Consider the following 15,184-nt stretch of genomic DNA (forward strand, 5'->3'; position numbering starts at 1 on the left):
TCCACCAAAGGCTCCGACCTCCTGCTCCCTGTGCAAGGCGGCGGGGTGGGGGGGCGGTCCCGGGGCGGGCCTGCAATACCCAGTGTGTTCGCGCGGTGGCGCTGCCGCACGGGCGGGACGCTCTGGTCCGCTCGGTTCGTTCGTGCGGCTCGGCGGGCGGGGGGCCGGAAGTGCGGGCGGGGGCCGGAAGTGCGGTGGGAGGGGGAACGCTGGTCGGGGTCGGGACCGGGGTCGGGACCGGGTTCGGGACCCGGGGTCGGGGCCGGGGACGGGGTCGAGGTCGGGGCCCGTGCAGCCGCAATGAAGCGGGACGTGCGCATCTTGCTCCTGGGCGAGGGTAGGCGCCGGGCTGGGGAGGCGGGCAGGGGTCTCGGGGGCGGGGCGGGGGCCGGAGTGGGGAGGGGGCGCGGCGACCTTGGCCGATGCGCTGACCGCGCCGCCCCGCGCAGCCCAGGTGGGAAAGACGTCGCTGATCCTGTCGCTCGTGGGCGAGGAGTTCCCCGCGGAGGTGAGAGGCGCGCGCGGCCGCAGCCCTCGGTGCGGGTCCCGGGCCTCGGGCCGCCCTCACGCCGCGTCCCCTGCAGGTCCCTCCCCGCGCCGAGGAGATCACCATCCCCGCAGACGTCACCCCGGAGAGGGTGCCCACGCACATCGTGGACTACTCAGGTGGAGCCGGCCGGCCGCGCTGTGCCCCGGGGGCGGGGTGGGGGCGGGCTCCCGGCGGGCTCCGCAGCCCCGGTGTCTCTCTCCCTCCCCGCAGAAGCCGAGCAGACGCCAGAGGAGCTCCGGGACGAGATTCACAAGGTGCGCTGTGTCCCGAGGGCTGCGCCCCCGCTGCTGCCTGCCAGGGATTAGGCGGAGGAGCTCAGGGGCCCGAGGCCTCGATAATCCTGCCACTTGTCCGGTTCCCTGGGCTTGCCCTGCCGGACGCTGGAGAGAAGAGGGACCGTGCTATTGCATGGCTGGCCAGCCGGCTGGCTCTGGGGAGAAGTGACCCCTTACCCAGCCTGTGCCCTGACTGCCTGTGCCACCATCCCGTAGCCCAGGGCACTGCTCTGAGCTTCTGAACCACAGCAGGTGCCCTGAGCCAGGCTTCAAGTCACCGCTGCCCACCTGTTATCAGGAGCACCTGTGCCCGCGCCAAGCGCCTGAGGGGAGCCTCTGCTGCGTCCCGGGGTATCACTGGGCTAGGGCGAAGGCCCCAGCTACCCGGGAGCAGCCTTCTTGTCAATCCTCCCTTGGCCCTGGAATGACACGGGAGTGCAGGGCTGCTGCAAGGCTGGAGTCCTGAGCCTTGCGGGAGACCTGGCAGACCTGGTGGCTCCGGTGGAGGGGGCGGGAGGACTTGTCAGGAGGAGCAGCTGACGGTGTCTGGGGCTCCCTGGCTGTGGCGGGGTGCTGAGGAGGGGTGGGGTTCCGAGGCGTCTGGCCCCAGCAAGGCGGCGTGGAGCCGGAGGCCCGTGCTCACGCTGTGCCTCACCCCCTTTCCCACAGGCAGACGTGGTGTGTATGGTGTACGACGTGTCTGAGGAGGCCACCATTGAGAAGGTGAGGGTGGGAGCACCTTCTGCGCCGCAGGTCCTTGCCTCTGGCACCCAGCTCCGGTTGTCCTCTGAATAAGCTGCAGGCGGACACTCAGCTGACCCAGGGCCTGGGCGCTGGGAGCCTGTGGGCTGGAGCTCCTGCGGCCCCGCCTCCCCACAGAGCATGTGGGTGGTTACCAGGACTGTGGCAGGGGCTGCCTCGGGCTGCTGATTCCAGATTCCTTGGGGGTGTTTGGGGACTGTTAGGATCAAGTGAGGTCCATCTGCCGACTGTTCTCTCCAAGTGGCCACGTTCCCGGTGTCCAGAACTTTGTTCCTCAGCGGGCCTTGACCTCCCCCAGTCCAGACAGGGGATTGCCTGTGCTCACGGCTAGGTCTTGCTTTTCAGATCCGAACCAAGTGGATCCCACTGGTGAATGGGGAGACTGATAAGGGCTCCAGGTAACGGGCAGGGCCCAGGTGGGTGGGAGCCACTGGTTCCCCCATCCGCGGTGACCGCTGGCCTCTCCCTGCAGGGTCCCCATCATCCTGGTGGGCAACAAGTCGGACCTGCGGCCGGGGAGCTCGATGGGGGCTGTGCTGCCCGTCATGAACCAGTTCCCTGAGATCGAGACATGCGTGCAGGTGAGCGGGCGGGTAGAGTGCGTGCCCAGGTGCTCTGGCCTCTGCTGCTGGCCTCTGGACACCCCAGGTCTCCTGGGAGACAGCCCGTGCCTGCCTCTTGTCGGGGGGCCCCTTTGTGTTTGGTGGTATTGGTCACGTCTCTGCGTCTGTCCCCGCGGCCACCAGTGCTCTGCCAAGAACCTGAGGAACATCTCGGAGCTGTTCTACTACGCGCAGAAGGCTGTGCTGCACCCCACAGCCCCGCTCTACGACCCCGAGGCCAAGCAGGTGGGCAGCAGGCTCTGGGGAGGCGGCCAGGCTGGTGGGAGCGGTGGCGCAGGACACGCCCTGAGCCGGCTGTCTCTGCAGCTGAGGCCCGCGTGTGTCCGAGCCCTCACGCGTATCTTCAGACTCTCGGACCAGGATCTGGACCAGGCGCTCAGTGACGAGGAGCTCAACGCCTTCCAGGTGCGGCGCCCCCTCTGCTGGTGCTGCCCGTCCCTGGAGGGCACAGCCAAGCACTCGCTGGGGAAACTGGCTAGCTGACGGTGACTTCCCTCGGGGGCAGAAATCCTGCTTTGGGCACCCGCTGGCCCCTCAGGCCCTGGAGGACGTGAAGACAGTGGTGTGCAAGAACGTGGCCGGAGGCGTGCGGGATGACCGGCTGACCCTGGACGGTGAGTCTGGACGCCTGCCGTGCCCTGGGAGCCGCAGGGGCCTGCCTGGGCTCAGCGCTACCTGTCGTCTGTCTCCTCTGGGACAGGCTTTCTGTTCTTGAACACGCTGTTCATCCAGCGGGGCCGTCACGAGACCACGTGGACCATCCTACGACGCTTTGGCTATGGGGACACGCTGGCGCTGACCCCGGGCTACCTTGTCCCGCCGTGAGTGGGGGCGGGGCTCCCTGGCTGTGGAGTTGGGATGGGACAAAGCGAAGGGCCCCTGCCCCGACGGCATCCTGGCTGCCTTCCTGCCGCGGTGTTCGGCTGAGGGCTGGTGCAGGAGCCTCCCTGTGCGGAGACACAGGAGTCACGGGGAGCGTGGTGGGCAAAGGGCTCCCCCAGGACCCGGGAACCGGACTCCCCCGCCTCCCCGCAGGCTCCACGTGCCCCCCGGCTGCAGCACCGAGCTCAATCACTTCGGGTACCAGTTCGTGCAGAGGGTGTTTGAGAGGCACGACCGGGTAAGGGTGTCGTGAGCTCTGCCCTGCACCGCCGCGATCCCGCCCGCCTCCGGGCCCGTGTCACTGCAGCCCCTCTGCCCGCAGGACCGCGATGGCTGCCTCTCGCCTGCAGAGCTGGACGGCTTCTTCAGCGTGTTCCCCGCTGCCCCGTGGGGCCCCCAGCTGCCTCTCGAGGTCTGCACTGAGGCGGGCCGGCTGTCTTTGCATGGGTACCTCTGCCAGTGGACGTGAGTTCAGCCCTCACCCACGGAAACACTGCCCATGCCGGCCGCTCGGCCCTGACCCTGCGCTGCCCGCCCCTCCCGCCCTCAGCCTGGTGACCTACGTGGATGTCCGGCGCTGTCTCGAGCACCTTGGCTACTTGGGCTACCCCACGCTCTGCGAGCAGGACTCGCAGGCCCACGCCATCTCAGGTGGGTGCCCGCCCTCCCCCCAAGCCCAGCGCCCCCTCCTGGTACCCGCCTTGGTCACACTGCCCCTGGTTGTCCATCCGCAGTCACTCGTGAGAAGAGGCTGGACCAGGAGAAGGGGCAGACGCAGAGGAACGTTCTCTTGTGCAAGGTGGTGGGGGCCCGCGGAGTGGGCAAGTCCGCATTCCTGCAGGCCTTTCTCGGCCGCAGCCTGGGGGTGAGCATCTGCAGGGGGCCGGTGGGGGCTCTGGGCAGCGTCTGGGCCAGCAAGCTTCATTCGCCTCCCTTCTCCACACCAGGACACCAGGGAGCCCGCGGAGGGACGAGCCATCTATGCCATCAACACGGTGCAGGTCAACGGGCAGGAGAAGTACCTGATAGTGAGTGCTGGGGTCCTCGGGACAGACCCTGGGTCCGCGCTGGGGTGTGCTGTGTCACTGTGACCCACGGGGCTGGCCCTGCACCCCTCCCTGAGCCCAGCCTTTGTCTAGCTGTGCGAGGTGAGTGCGGACAGCCTGCTGGCCACTGCGCCTGATGCCACCTGTGACGTGGCCTGCTTGGTGTTCGACGGCAGCGACCCTGGGTCCTTTGCGCTATGCGCCAATGTCTACAAGGCAAGCTCCCTCTGGCGCGTTCCTCTGGGGCAGTCCCCACGCCTTGGCCGCCCGGGACGGTCCCCTCACGCAGCCTCTCTTTCTGCAGCGCCACTACATGGATGGGCAGACCCCCTGCCTCTTTGTCTCCTCTAAGGCAGACCTGCCCGAAGGCATCTCGCCACCCGGCCTGTCGCCTGCGGAGTTCTGCCGCAGACACCGGCTGCCCGCCCCTGCCCTGTTCTCATGTGTGGGTCCAGCCAAGCCCAGCACTGCTGTGTTCACCCGGCTCGCCACCATGGCTGCTTTCCCGTGTGTACCCGCACGCGGCCCTGTGGTGGGAGGCCGGGCGCCGTCCCAGGGAACCAGTGGTCCCTGTGGCCCCGGAGGGCAGGGCCGCTGTAGCATCGAGGCCAGAGTCACTTGGGTGCAGGGTGGGCCCTGTGCTTGGGGCGTTTGGCTGTGCCCACGCGGACAGAGAGCAGCCCCAGGAGGTGGGGTGGGGGCTCTGACAGCGGGCATCTGGGCAGCACCCCTGGGGCGCCTCCAGCCGGCCTCTCTCTCCTACAGACACCTGGCCCACGGGGAGCTGCACACCACCTCCTTCTGGCTGCGGGTGACACTGGGGGCCATTGGGGCTGCTGTCACTGCTGTCCTCAGCTTCTCACTCTACAGGGCCCTGGTGAAGAGCCGGTGAGGCCACCAGGGTACTGGTGTGGGGGCCACCTGCTCGCGGGGTCTTCCTTCTGTGTCACCTGGGCTTCTGGGGACACTGCCCACTGGCCTGCCTGAGCCCCAAGGACAGCCCCCCCAGTCCTGGCAGCCTGTGTCCCTACCCAGCTGCAGATGCCAGGCATCACCCGGTTGGGGTATCACATGTTGGAGGGACAGGGCGTCCTGGGGGAGGAAGCAGGAACCCCAGACCCATGTGTTCTCAGGGCTCCGCTCCTTTCTGCACAGCCGCCAGGGGGCGTGAAGGGGGTCAGAAGACAGAACTCTGGGCCAAAGGTGGGGGCGGGGGACAACGTGGTTGAGCATCTCAGGGCCTCCCTCACTCCTCCTGGAAGACACGAAGCAGGGTCCCGTGATTAAACTTCACTTGTGTCTTTTGCACCTGGGATCCTGCTTTCTGAAGGCGACTTTTCTCGAATCTACCACAACACGTCCTTTGTCTCAGCATGGGCTGGAAACCTCACTCCTGAGCCCCACACCCTTCTCCAGGCCTGGGTCCCCATTCTGAGGTCTCCCTCAGGGCCCAGCTGTGGTCTGGGAGCCTCTGCATCCATCCAGGCCTGAGCTGGCCTGCGGGATTCTGAGAAGCGAGACCTTCCTGATGGCTGCTCCCACCTGCCGTGAGCTCAGCAGTCTGGCTGGGGTGTGCCGAGGGTCTAGGACTCTGGGATGGGACTGGGGTGTGCCCAGACACTCTGCTTCTGGTGTGCAGGGTTGGACCGGCCTGGGAAATTGCCGTTTTTCTTCACACCCTGGCCAGATGCCTTAGCCCCCTGCCCTGGGTGGGGGACAGCCAGAGAGCCCCACCCTACAGGGTTGGGAACTGAGAACCTTTGTTGGGCTGAGGAGAAGACCCAGTGTGGGGCCGGGTCATCTACTTGGTATGTGTTCTGGGGCCTGGAGCAGAGAGCCTGCAGTGTGGCTGGGCATGCCCTCCTTCCTGGCATCGGGCCCTCTCTGCAAGGCAGCCTCCCCCAAGCCCCAAGGTGCTACTTGTAGGAGGTGATGCTCCCCAGAGATGCCGTGGCCTGACACAGGTCTGGCTTGACCCTGAAGTTCTTCCACCAGCCTCCCAGCCCCACTGGCCCTCGTACTATGGCTGTGGTTCTCACCTGCCTTCGGGTGGGGCTGGCTGCCAGGAGTGTGGACTGTGGCATCAGGATTGTGAGGGGCCCATGAGGGGTTGCTCTGACGGCACGTCCCGGTGGTCTCTGTCGCCTCCTATGGAGAGCTCTTCTTGCCCTCCCCAGGAAGTAGGGACCCTTTCCTAGCCCAGCTGCAGCCCCACACTGACGTCGGTGGGTCTGCCTGGGCTACCCATGAACTCGCGGAGCTGGAGGTCCCCCTGTCCAGCACTGAGCCACAGGAGTGGTCAGGGGTCTCTGGTCCCAGGTGGGTGCAGTGGGTTGGTGTCCGTGGACCGAGTGGAGACAGCTGCACCAAGCCTTCCCCACCTGTCCCCACTAGTCGCCCTTGTGCAGGTGGTGGGGCTCACGGTGGGACTGCGGTGCGTGCCTGGCAGGGTTCCCTGGCCTGAGGAAGGCGTCCTGGGCAGCCAGGAGGGGGCTTCAGCGCTGAAGCTCCAAGCAGAGGGGCGCGCGAGGGAGGCATCTGGGTGCTGCCCTGTGACTCAGTTTCCCGGCCGCTGTGCCCGCTTGATGAGCAGCCCCGGCACAGAACGGGAAGGCGGTGAGCGGGGCGGCAAGACCCGAGCTCCGGTCGGGGCCGTTCCTTCTCGGGGCGCGTCCGCAAGCAGGGCGCGCGCGTGTCCCGGCCGCGCGTGGAGGGGCCGGCGGCGGCAGCGCGCGCGCGGGCGGGCGGCTCTGGCTCCGTGACGCGGCGCGGAGCGGAGCGGGCGGAGCAGGCGGGCCGGGGCGGAGCGGAGTCGTCCGCAGAGCAGCCCCTTCCGGCCGCGGCCGCCGACCCCGGCCCCCGGCCCCGCTTGGCTCTATGGACAGGAGCTCGCTGCTGCAGCTTATCCAGGAGCAGGTGCGTGGGGTGGGTGGGGGGCGCCGGCACCGCCCCCGCCGCAGCCCTCCCGCCGCTGGGCTGGGCAGAGGCGACAGAGCTCCCAGAGAGCTGCGGTCCAGTCCCCGCTCCGCGCCTACTCTCGGGCCCCCTCTCCCGCGACCTTGGCCCCCTGCCTGACACCCCAGAAGAGGGTGAGCCAGATCAGGGGTCCTGGGGAGGTATAGGAGGGAGGGAGATCGTCCTCAGACCTCGTCCCTACCCTTCTAGGAGGATGGGCAGGGCAGAAATGAGGTGGGGAGGTCCCTAATTGCTGGAGGAGCTGGAGGCCTGGGACCCAGGCACTGGTCCCTTGGTGGCTCCTGGGACTGTGCCGGTCCAGAGGTCTGGCCCTGGGGTGCTTGGAGCCTGCCTCTCACAGCTGGCCTGGCCCAGCCCTGTGGCCTGGGAGGCCTGACCTACCCTCAAGCCTTGGCCGATGGCCCCCCCACCCCAGCAGCTGGACCCCGAGCACACAGGTTTCATCGGTGCGGACACCTTCACCGGCCTGGTGCACAGCCATGAGCTGCCCCTGGACCCGGCCAAGCTGGACATGCTGGTGGCCTTGGCCCAGAGCAACGAACGGGGCCAGGTCTGCTACCAGGAGCTGGTGGACCTGGTCAGTGCCATAATGGGTGGATAGCGGGGTAGGGGCCTAGGCCTTGGCAGGCACAGTGCCTGGTCCGAGTGGGGTGGGCAGGCAGCCCCCACTCCCTGCCCTTCCCACCAGGAAGGGGTGTGGACTTGGGGCAGGGACTCCGACTGGACCAGGAGCTGGGCAGGCCAAGGGGCAGGGTGGCTCTGGGGGGGCGGGGAGTATGGTGGCCCATGCTTAGGGCCACCCCCCTCCAGATCAGCAGTAAGCGCTCAAGCAGCTTTAAGCGGGCGATCGCCAATGGACAGAGGGCACTGCCTCGGGACGGGCTGCTGGATGAGCCAGGCCTGGGTGTCTACAAGCGGTTTGTGCGCTACGTGGCCTACGAGATCCTGCCCCGAGAGGTGGACCGCCACTGGTACTTCTACCGGCACCGCAGCTGCCCACCCCCCGTGTTCATGGCCTCGGTCACCCTTGCCCAGGTGTGCCCACCTGCCTGCCACCCAGCGGCCACCCACAAGCCCGGCCCTGCCTGGCCCTAATCCTCTCCCTCCCAGATCATTGTGTTCCTGTGCTACGGAGCTCGCCTCAACAAGTGGGTGCTGCAGACCTACCACCCCGAGTACATGAAGAGCCCACTCGTGTACCACCCCGGCCACCGTGCTCGAGCCTGGCGCTTCCTCACCTACATGTTCATGCACGTCGGGTGAGTGAGGGCCCCCCTCTGGCATCCGTCCCGTCGGGCTGGCAGCCTGACTGCTGACCTCCCGTCTGTTTGCACCCACACGGCCAGCCTGGAGCAACTGGGGTTCAACGCGCTCCTGCAGCTCATGATCGGGGTGCCCTTGGAGATGGTGCACGGTCTGCTCCGCATCAGCCTGCTCTACCTGGCCGGTGTGCTGGCAGGTGAGGCAGGCACGGGCCCCCTGGCCTTCTTCCCGGTGAGCCTCACCCTCACGGCTCTCCCTTTGCTCACACAGGCTCCCTGACTGTCTCCATTACCGACATGCGGGCCCCTGTGGTGGGGGGCTCTGGTGGGGTCTACGCCCTGTGCTCGGCACACCTGGCCAACGTCGTCATGGTAACAGGGCAGACTGCGGGGCGGGTGTGGGGAGGGGCCCGCAAGGCCTGCCTCACAGCCTCTGTCTCACGCCCCATCAGAACTGGGCTGGGATGAGGTGTCCCTACAAGCTGCTGAGGATGGTGCTGGCCTTGGTGTGCAGTAAGTAGGGGTCAGGGGGCTGGGGGGCCTCAGCCTACGGCCAGGGCGCCCCCCACCTGCCACCTTTCTCTGCAGTGAGTTCCGAGGTGGGCCGGGCCGTGTGGCTCCGCTTTTCCCCACCACTGCCTGCCTCAGGCCCCCAGCCCAGCTTCATGGCACACCTGGCAGGTGCAGTGGTAGGGGTCAGCATGGGTCTGACCATCCTGCGCAGCTATGAGGAACGCCTGCGGGACCAGTGTGGCTGGTGGGTGGTGCTGCTCGCCTATGGCACTTTCCTGCTCTTTGCCATCTTCTGGAACATCTTCGCCTACGACCTGCTGGGCGCCCACATCCCTCCACCACCCTGATGGGCTCCCCAGGGCTGCACAGGCCAGGGCACAGGTGTATGTGGGCTGGCCACCAGGCGAGCCTGCATGTCTGCTCTCTGTGAATGTACATCTCAAGACTGCTTCTCCTCTGTGGGGGCAGGTGTCCCCAGTAACCCACTGAGTCCAGGCCAAGCCTTACACCAGCCCTGGCCACCCCCTCCCAGGCCTGGGGAGGTAGGACTGCCTGGCCAGGCAGTGGAGGTCCCCAGCTGTGGCCCCAGAGGAGACCCTGCCCCGGCCTCTCCCCCACGATTTGCGGTCTGAGCCTTTTTGGAGAATGAATAAATATTTTACACAGCAGCAGGTGGCTGTACCAGGGCTCTGGGGGCTGTCCTGGCCTCCCTCCCACTCACTGAGCAGTGTAAGGGCCCTTCCCTCCATGTGGACAACCCGAGCTTTCCCCTTGCTTGTCTGCACTGGTGTGAGGGAAGGAAGGGTATGTGTGTGTGTGTGTGTGTGTGTGTGTGTGAGAGAGACAGATGGGTGTGGGAAGGAGCTGTGGTCCTCATGGTCAGGTGTGCGTTCTAGCATTTGTTAAGGTCCTGCAGCAGCTAGCCTCCTGCTTGGACAGCCCGTCCTCCAGGGAAACCTGTGGCCTGAGGTTGCGGGCAGGTGAGCAGACCCTGGGCCACAGCCACGTTCAGGCAGCCTGTGCTCTGCATGTCTTGGCTGGCGTGGTGTCCTTAGGCATGGCCAGCCTGGGGCTCAGGTCCAGCAGCAGGTTGGGGCACAGCTTCTGTCCCACAGCCCATGTCCATACTGCTGCCTCGACATGCTGAGGGGTCCACGGCCCTGAGGGACTGCCTAGAGAGGGCCTAGGGGCCCAGAGACACTGTCCACTTGATCCTCCCGTACAGCTCTGCACACTGCATCCCTGCCTGCCCACGGCCCCTCACCTCTGCTGAGGGCTGCAGCGGGGAGCGCTGGAGGGTGAATTGCGGCCACTGTGCGGCGGGACACGAAGGCGCCGCCTCCACAGCCCCTGCAGCCGGACTCGTGCCCCACCAGGGCTGGACCAGCTCGACGCAGGGCTGCCCTTCCCAGGGACCCGCAGTGTCATGGACACGGCCATGGGCCCATTTCTCAGGCAAGGACAAGAACCGGCCGGCTGCGCCGCGACCCCGCGGGACACCCAGCTCTCCCGGCTGATCCGGGCCCGGGTGGGTTGGGGGTGTCACGGGTGGTGGACCTCGCCAAGCGTTCCCGCCCCACCAGGAAGCTCCGCCCGAGCCGCCAGGCCCCGCCCGCTCGTGGGAAGCCCTCACCGCCGGCTTGCACGCCCGCGGCCGCTCCGGCTCGTTTCGTGTCACGTGCTTCCCCGCTCGGGCCTCGGTGGCGGCGGGCACTCCTCTCGGTGCCTGGGGAAGGGCGGTGACGGAGACTTGGGCAACGGGGCTCGTCCGTCCTACCGACCGCCCCCCCCTCCTCCGCCCTACCATCGGTCGGGGATTTCCAGCCGCCCCTGGCGGTCCGTGCGCGCCCACGGCATCTCCCCGTGCTGCGCCAGGACCGCGACCCGCCGGCTAGAGGCCGGACACCCGCCATGTTCGCAGGCGGGCGGGGCCTCTGCGGGGCGGGGCCTCTGCGGGGCGGAGCCGAGAGCACCCACCACCTTCTTGGCGCCGCTCCGGACTTGGACGCCGCGGGTCGCTTTGTTTCGAGCGCATGCTCCCAGCCGGCTCAGCCCCCTTTCCCCTCTGCCCGTGGAGCGCACGCGCGTCCCCGCCCACCGCGCGTCCGCCCGCCGCGCTGGCCCCGCCCCACGCGGCCGGAACTTCCGGTGGCGGATCGCTGGACCGGGCCCGAGAGGATCGGGGGCTCGGGCTGCGGGCTCGGGCTGCGGGTGCAGGGCGGGCCAGACGCGGAGCCTGGGAGCGAAGCCCAGGCTGTGCCGCGCGGCGCCATGAAGGGCAAGGAGGAGAAGGAGGGTGGCGCGCGGCTGGGCGCCGGCGGCGGAAGCCCCGAAAAGAGCCCGAGCGCGCAGGAGCTCAAGGAGCAGGGCAACCGGCTCTTCGTGGGCCGCAAGTACCCGGAGGCGGCGGCCTGCTACGGCCGCGCCATCGTGAGTGCGCCCGCGCCGGGGGAGGGGACCGGCGTCCGGGCCAGGGGAGGGGGCGGGGCCCGGGGTTCGGTCCCGCGTCCTCCCTGGAGCCTTTGCCCGGCCATTCCCGCCGGACCTTCGGAGGCTCTTGGTTCGTTCGCGGGGGCGTTGGGGCTCTGAGAGCTCAGTGATGGTCTTGTTTCCGTCGGGTGAGGGCCGCGGCTCTCGAGCCAGTGCTGGTTGCCGAAGAAGTACAGCGGGTGGGAGCTTCAGGGTGCTTGAGGCCCCCAGACCGAGGACCAGGGATCCTTGTCCCTTGAGAACCCCAGGCCCAAAGCTGGGGCTCTCCCCGGGTCTGGGAAACAGGCTTCCAAGATCTATTGGGAGTCAAGAGGGTGGGCTCATGCAGGCCTCAGGACCGGGAGTTCTCCCTCCAGCAGCCCGCAGTATGCAAGGGCTTTGAAGCTGAGAAGTTTCTGGTGTCGGGGTTCTAGCCGCGGGCTCTAAACTGGGCCTGGGACAGGGCCTAGGACTGAGAAAGGGCGCAGAGCTCACTCCCTCATGCTGGCTGGCCTGGCCTTGGTCCCCAGACCCGGAATCCTCTGGTGGCAGTGTACTACACCAACCGGGCATTGTGCTACCTGAAGATGCAGCAGCACGAGCAGGCCCTGGCCGACTGCCGGCGGGCCTTGGAACTGGACGGGCAGTCTGTGAAGGCACACTTCTTCCTGGGGCAATGCCAGCTAGAGATGGAGAGCTATGACGAGGCCATCGCCAATCTGCAGCGAGGTGGGCCTACAGCTTGTCAGGGTTACAGGGGTGCCTGGGACCAGGCGGATGGACTGGCCCGGTGACCTGGAGCCCCTGTTCTCCTAGCCTACAACCTGGCCAAGGAGCAGCGGCTCAACTTTGGGGATGACATCCCTAGTGCTCTGCGCATCGCCAAGAAGAAGCGCTGGAACAGCATCGAGGAGCGGCGCATCCACCAGGAGAGCGAGCTGCACTCCTACCTCACCCGGCTCATTGTGGCCGAGCGGGAGAGGTGGGCGGCGCTAGTGGCAGGCTCCAGGGCCCCACCCACCCCCAAGTCAGCACTCCGGGGTTAACGCTGAGTCAAGAACACAGGTGTTTATTGAAGGCCAACACTGGCAAGCAGGAGATGGAGGGAAGCGAGACCTGAATGAGCCCGAGGTCGGGGTGGAGTGTGAGCTCTTTGGCCACACCCGTTTCTGACTAGCCCCTGGTCGACCCCCAGGGAGCTAGAAGAATGCCAGCGGAACCATGAGGGTGATGAGGACGATGGCCACATCCGGGCCCAGCAGGCCTGCATCGAGGCCAAGCACGTGAGGGTGCCCCGGCCCACGTGTGGATGTGTGCGTGCTTGCGTGCCTGTGTCGGGAGGGTGCCCGTGCCTGTGCCCGGGGAAGGGGAACAGGGCATGTGGCCCACGCGCAGCTGCTTGGTTCTTTGCAGGACAAGTACTTAGCAGACATGGATGAGCTTTTCTCCCAGGTGGATGAGAAGAGAAAGGTAAGCTGTCTGTCCTCTGGGTAGCAGGAATTGGAGCACTGTTCCCATCCCGGTGCCTAATGTCACCCCACGTGCTGCAGAAGCGAGATATCCCGGACTACCTGTGTGGCAAGATCAGCTTTGAGCTCATGCGTGAGCCATGCATCACCCCCAGCGGCATCACCTACGACCGCAAGGACATCGAGGAGCACCTGCAGGTGAGGGCCCGCGAGTGCTGGGAGCAGGACCCGTAACCACTGAGCACTTTCTGACCTTGTTGTCACTGCACACTGCAGCGCGTGGGCCACTTTGACCCTGTCACCCGGAGCCCCCTGACCCAGGAACAGCTCATCCCCAACCTGGCCATGAAAGAGGTCATTGATGCGTTCATCTCCGAGAACGGCTGGGTGGAGGACTACTGAGGCCGGGCAAGGGCCAGGGCTGCCCGCCTTGCCTAGTACCCTGGCTCAGGAGGGCCTTGGGGCAGTAGCTCCCAGTCCCTGTACATAGTTTGTGTCCCTAGATCTCTGCCCTGGTGTCCCCAACCCCACCCTCATCAGTTCTGCTGCTGGACCACGAGCCCCACTTCCACCCCCATCTGGGCCAGAAACAGCAGGCGAGGGTGGGCTGCTGCCACCGCTGTCCTGTAATAAAATCTGTGAGCACTATAGGGGTGTGTGCTGGTGTGTGCTGGGCTCACCAGCCGCCCAAGCTGGCTAGTTGAGGAAGGTAGAGATGAACACACTGGTGTCCAGGTTGAGTGTAGCATGCCACCATCGGTCAGGGAAATAGAGCACCTGGTGGAGGATAGGGAGGGGTACAGGGATTAGTTGGTGTGGCATCGGGTCCAGCCTGGCCCCTTTGTGCCACCTACTGACCTCTCCAGCCTGGACGGTGCACTCCAGGGGCTTTGCAGATGGTACCAGAGTTGGGTATATGTCCTGAAGCCAGGCCAGCGTGGTTTTGTTGGGATGGAACTCTGGTGTCTTCTCCGGGGGGTACAGGAACCAGCGCTGAGGGCGGGAGCAGCAAGGTCACTCTGTTGCAGTCAGTAAGCCCCAAACCCCAGCCCCCATCGTGTGCTGACCTTGCGGCCGTAGATGACCTCTGAGAACCCCGGCCCGTGCCAGTGGAAGGGCACCCCAGAACCAGCTCCTGTGGGGTCATATGTGAGCAGCTGCTGATGCCACCCAATTTAGAATTTGCTCTTCCCTTCCAAATCCCCTTTGTAGGGTACCCACCTGCGATTCCAAAGCTGTAAGCGGTAGTGGTACCCAGCAGACTAAATGGTGGTGAGGAGTAGTGCTTAAAGAGCGATGCCCATTCGCTAAAATTGTTGTCCCCAAAGAAATACAGGGTGTCTGTCAACAAAGAAGAGAGAAGGTGCAGGGATCTTGGCACCTGGGCACTCCGAGATGCCCGTCCCACCCCATGGCCAACTAGATCGGACTCACCATTGCCCAGGGAGGTAGGGTCCTGGGGATGCAGCAGGTGCTCCACATACTCCTGGAAGGGCAGGTCCACTGCGGGAAAGGGGCTGATCAGGACTGGCAGAGGCCGCGTGCAAGATGCTGGCATGCTGGCTGGGCCGCAGGGTGGGGCAGCTCACCTTTCCGGTAGGAGTAGGTATTGGCAGTGCTCAGGCGAACCACGGTGTCCCCAAACGAGGCCAGGAGCCTTTCTCGGGAGCACAGAGCCCGGAACCTCTGAAGGGGTGGGGAAAAGACTCAAGGGCCAGGCCCAGCACGGGTGCCAAGTGGCCAGGAGGGGCGCCCGCACTCACCGAGTTGTCTGTGAGGCCCTGCAGGATGACGGGTCTGGAGAAGGCGTAGCTGGAAGGGCAGAGGCACAGCCCGGTCTCACTCTCGCCCACCCACGCCAGCCCACCCGCGTTAGCTCAAAAGGGGGTTGCTCTCGGGAGCCCCGGGGAGGGGGCGGGGTTCGCAAGCAGCCCGAGGGCGCGAGCACTGCGGTGTAGGAGGGGTGGCCAGTGCGAGGCGACGCACGTACTGCTGCACGAACTCGGAGTAGCTGAGGTCGGCCCGACGCTCCACGGCGCAGCGCTGCTCCTCTGCCAGGGCCGCCGGCGCCCCGGGCCCGCGCCGCTGCCTGCGGGCACAGCGTGTCAGCGGCCCGCCCCACCGCGCGCCCCGCCCCGCCCCGGCCGCCGGCGCCGCTCACCACCCTCCGTCGCCCGCTTCTCCCGCGCCGCGCTGGGCCAGAGCCGCCAGCGTCCACACCGCCAGCAGCAAGAGCGGCCGCGCCCCCGGCGCCATGAGCCCGCCGCCGAGAGGCATGCCGGGAGATCCGTCGTCGTGGCAACGGCGCCCGCCCCGGAAGCAGTTCCTCGGGCCCCGCCTCGAAAAGGAGGGCACTT

At 66.7% G+C, this 15,184-nt stretch overlaps 5 protein-coding genes across 10 annotated transcripts; 3 read left to right on the forward strand and 2 right to left on the reverse strand.

The window, feature by feature from the left end:
- Nucleotides 1-273: 273 nt before the first annotated feature.
- On the forward strand, nucleotides 274-5,204 carry RHOT2 (ras homolog family member T2). Of its 2 annotated transcripts, none has more exons than XM_032845930.1 (19): nucleotides 274-337; nucleotides 450-508; nucleotides 585-666; nucleotides 761-804; nucleotides 1,495-1,548; nucleotides 1,933-1,985; nucleotides 2,060-2,168; nucleotides 2,334-2,435; nucleotides 2,517-2,615; nucleotides 2,716-2,824; nucleotides 2,911-3,031; nucleotides 3,246-3,330; nucleotides 3,415-3,557; nucleotides 3,643-3,743; nucleotides 3,827-3,957; nucleotides 4,040-4,120; nucleotides 4,232-4,354; nucleotides 4,443-4,645; nucleotides 4,904-5,204. In XM_032845930.1, the coding sequence occupies exons 1-19, from the start codon at nucleotides 301-303 to the stop codon at nucleotides 5,028-5,030; spliced, it is 1,863 nt and encodes a 620-aa protein (XP_032701821.1). In that variant the 5' UTR covers nucleotides 274-300; the 3' UTR covers nucleotides 5,031-5,204. The 2 variants fall into 2 exon arrangements, with proteins under 2 accessions (XP_032701821.1, XP_032701822.1); XM_032845931.1 differs by having other exon boundaries at nucleotides 276-337; nucleotides 455-508; nucleotides 4,904-5,202.
- A 1,720-nt stretch (nucleotides 5,205-6,924) lies between these two features.
- Nucleotides 6,925-9,575, forward strand: RHBDL1 (rhomboid like 1). 4 transcript variants are annotated; one of them, XM_032845950.1, is made up of 8 exons: nucleotides 6,925-7,054; nucleotides 7,530-7,691; nucleotides 7,925-8,149; nucleotides 8,225-8,373; nucleotides 8,461-8,573; nucleotides 8,648-8,748; nucleotides 8,829-8,889; nucleotides 8,965-9,575. In XM_032845950.1, exons 1-8 carry the CDS (start codon nucleotides 7,016-7,018, stop codon nucleotides 9,234-9,236), a joined length of 1,122 nt encoding a protein of 373 aa, XP_032701841.1. In that variant the 5' UTR covers nucleotides 6,925-7,015; the 3' UTR covers nucleotides 9,237-9,575. The 4 variants fall into 4 exon arrangements, with proteins under 4 accessions (XP_032701841.1, XP_032701844.1, XP_032701842.1 ...); XM_032845953.1 differs by having other exon boundaries at nucleotides 9,058-9,575; XM_032845951.1 differs by having other exon boundaries at nucleotides 7,533-7,691.
- A 387-nt stretch (nucleotides 9,576-9,962) lies between these two features.
- On the reverse strand, nucleotides 9,963-10,737 carry LOC116860161 (atherin-like). The gene is made up of 2 exons (XM_032846053.1): nucleotides 10,154-10,737; nucleotides 9,963-10,061 (listed from the first exon to the last, which is right to left on the reverse strand). Exons 1-2 carry the CDS (start codon nucleotides 10,694-10,696, stop codon nucleotides 9,963-9,965), a joined length of 642 nt encoding a protein of 213 aa, XP_032701944.1. The 5' UTR covers nucleotides 10,697-10,737.
- A 285-nt stretch (nucleotides 10,738-11,022) lies between these two features.
- On the forward strand, nucleotides 11,023-13,475 carry STUB1 (STIP1 homology and U-box containing protein 1). The gene is made up of 7 exons (XM_032845960.1): nucleotides 11,023-11,319; nucleotides 11,889-12,087; nucleotides 12,175-12,340; nucleotides 12,554-12,641; nucleotides 12,772-12,828; nucleotides 12,909-13,025; nucleotides 13,104-13,475. The coding sequence occupies exons 1-7, from the start codon at nucleotides 11,161-11,163 to the stop codon at nucleotides 13,227-13,229; spliced, it is 912 nt and encodes a 303-aa protein (XP_032701851.1). The 5' UTR covers nucleotides 11,023-11,160; the 3' UTR covers nucleotides 13,230-13,475.
- JMJD8 (jumonji domain containing 8) lies at nucleotides 12,769-15,118 on the reverse strand. 2 transcript variants are annotated; one of them, XM_032845963.1, is made up of 10 exons: nucleotides 14,989-15,098; nucleotides 14,818-14,916; nucleotides 14,591-14,639; nucleotides 14,417-14,513; nucleotides 14,262-14,330; nucleotides 14,049-14,168; nucleotides 13,895-13,962; nucleotides 13,686-13,820; nucleotides 13,508-13,604; nucleotides 12,769-12,929 (listed from the first exon to the last, which is right to left on the reverse strand). In XM_032845963.1, the coding sequence occupies exons 1-9, from the start codon at nucleotides 15,081-15,083 to the stop codon at nucleotides 13,524-13,526; spliced, it is 813 nt and encodes a 270-aa protein (XP_032701854.1). In that variant the 5' UTR covers nucleotides 15,084-15,098; the 3' UTR covers nucleotides 12,769-12,929; nucleotides 13,508-13,523. The 2 variants fall into 2 exon arrangements, 1 of the variants encoding a protein (XP_032701854.1); XR_004381272.1 differs by lacking the exon at nucleotides 13,895-13,962 and having other exon boundaries at nucleotides 14,989-15,118.
- Nucleotides 15,119-15,184: the final 66 nt, after the last annotated feature.

This window comes from Lontra canadensis, unplaced genomic scaffold (assembly GCF_010015895.1).
Source record: "Lontra canadensis isolate GAN:19392208 unplaced genomic scaffold, GSC_riverotter_1.0 scaffold171, whole genome shotgun sequence".
Classification (NCBI taxonomy): domain Eukaryota; kingdom Metazoa; phylum Chordata; class Mammalia; order Carnivora; family Mustelidae; genus Lontra; species Lontra canadensis.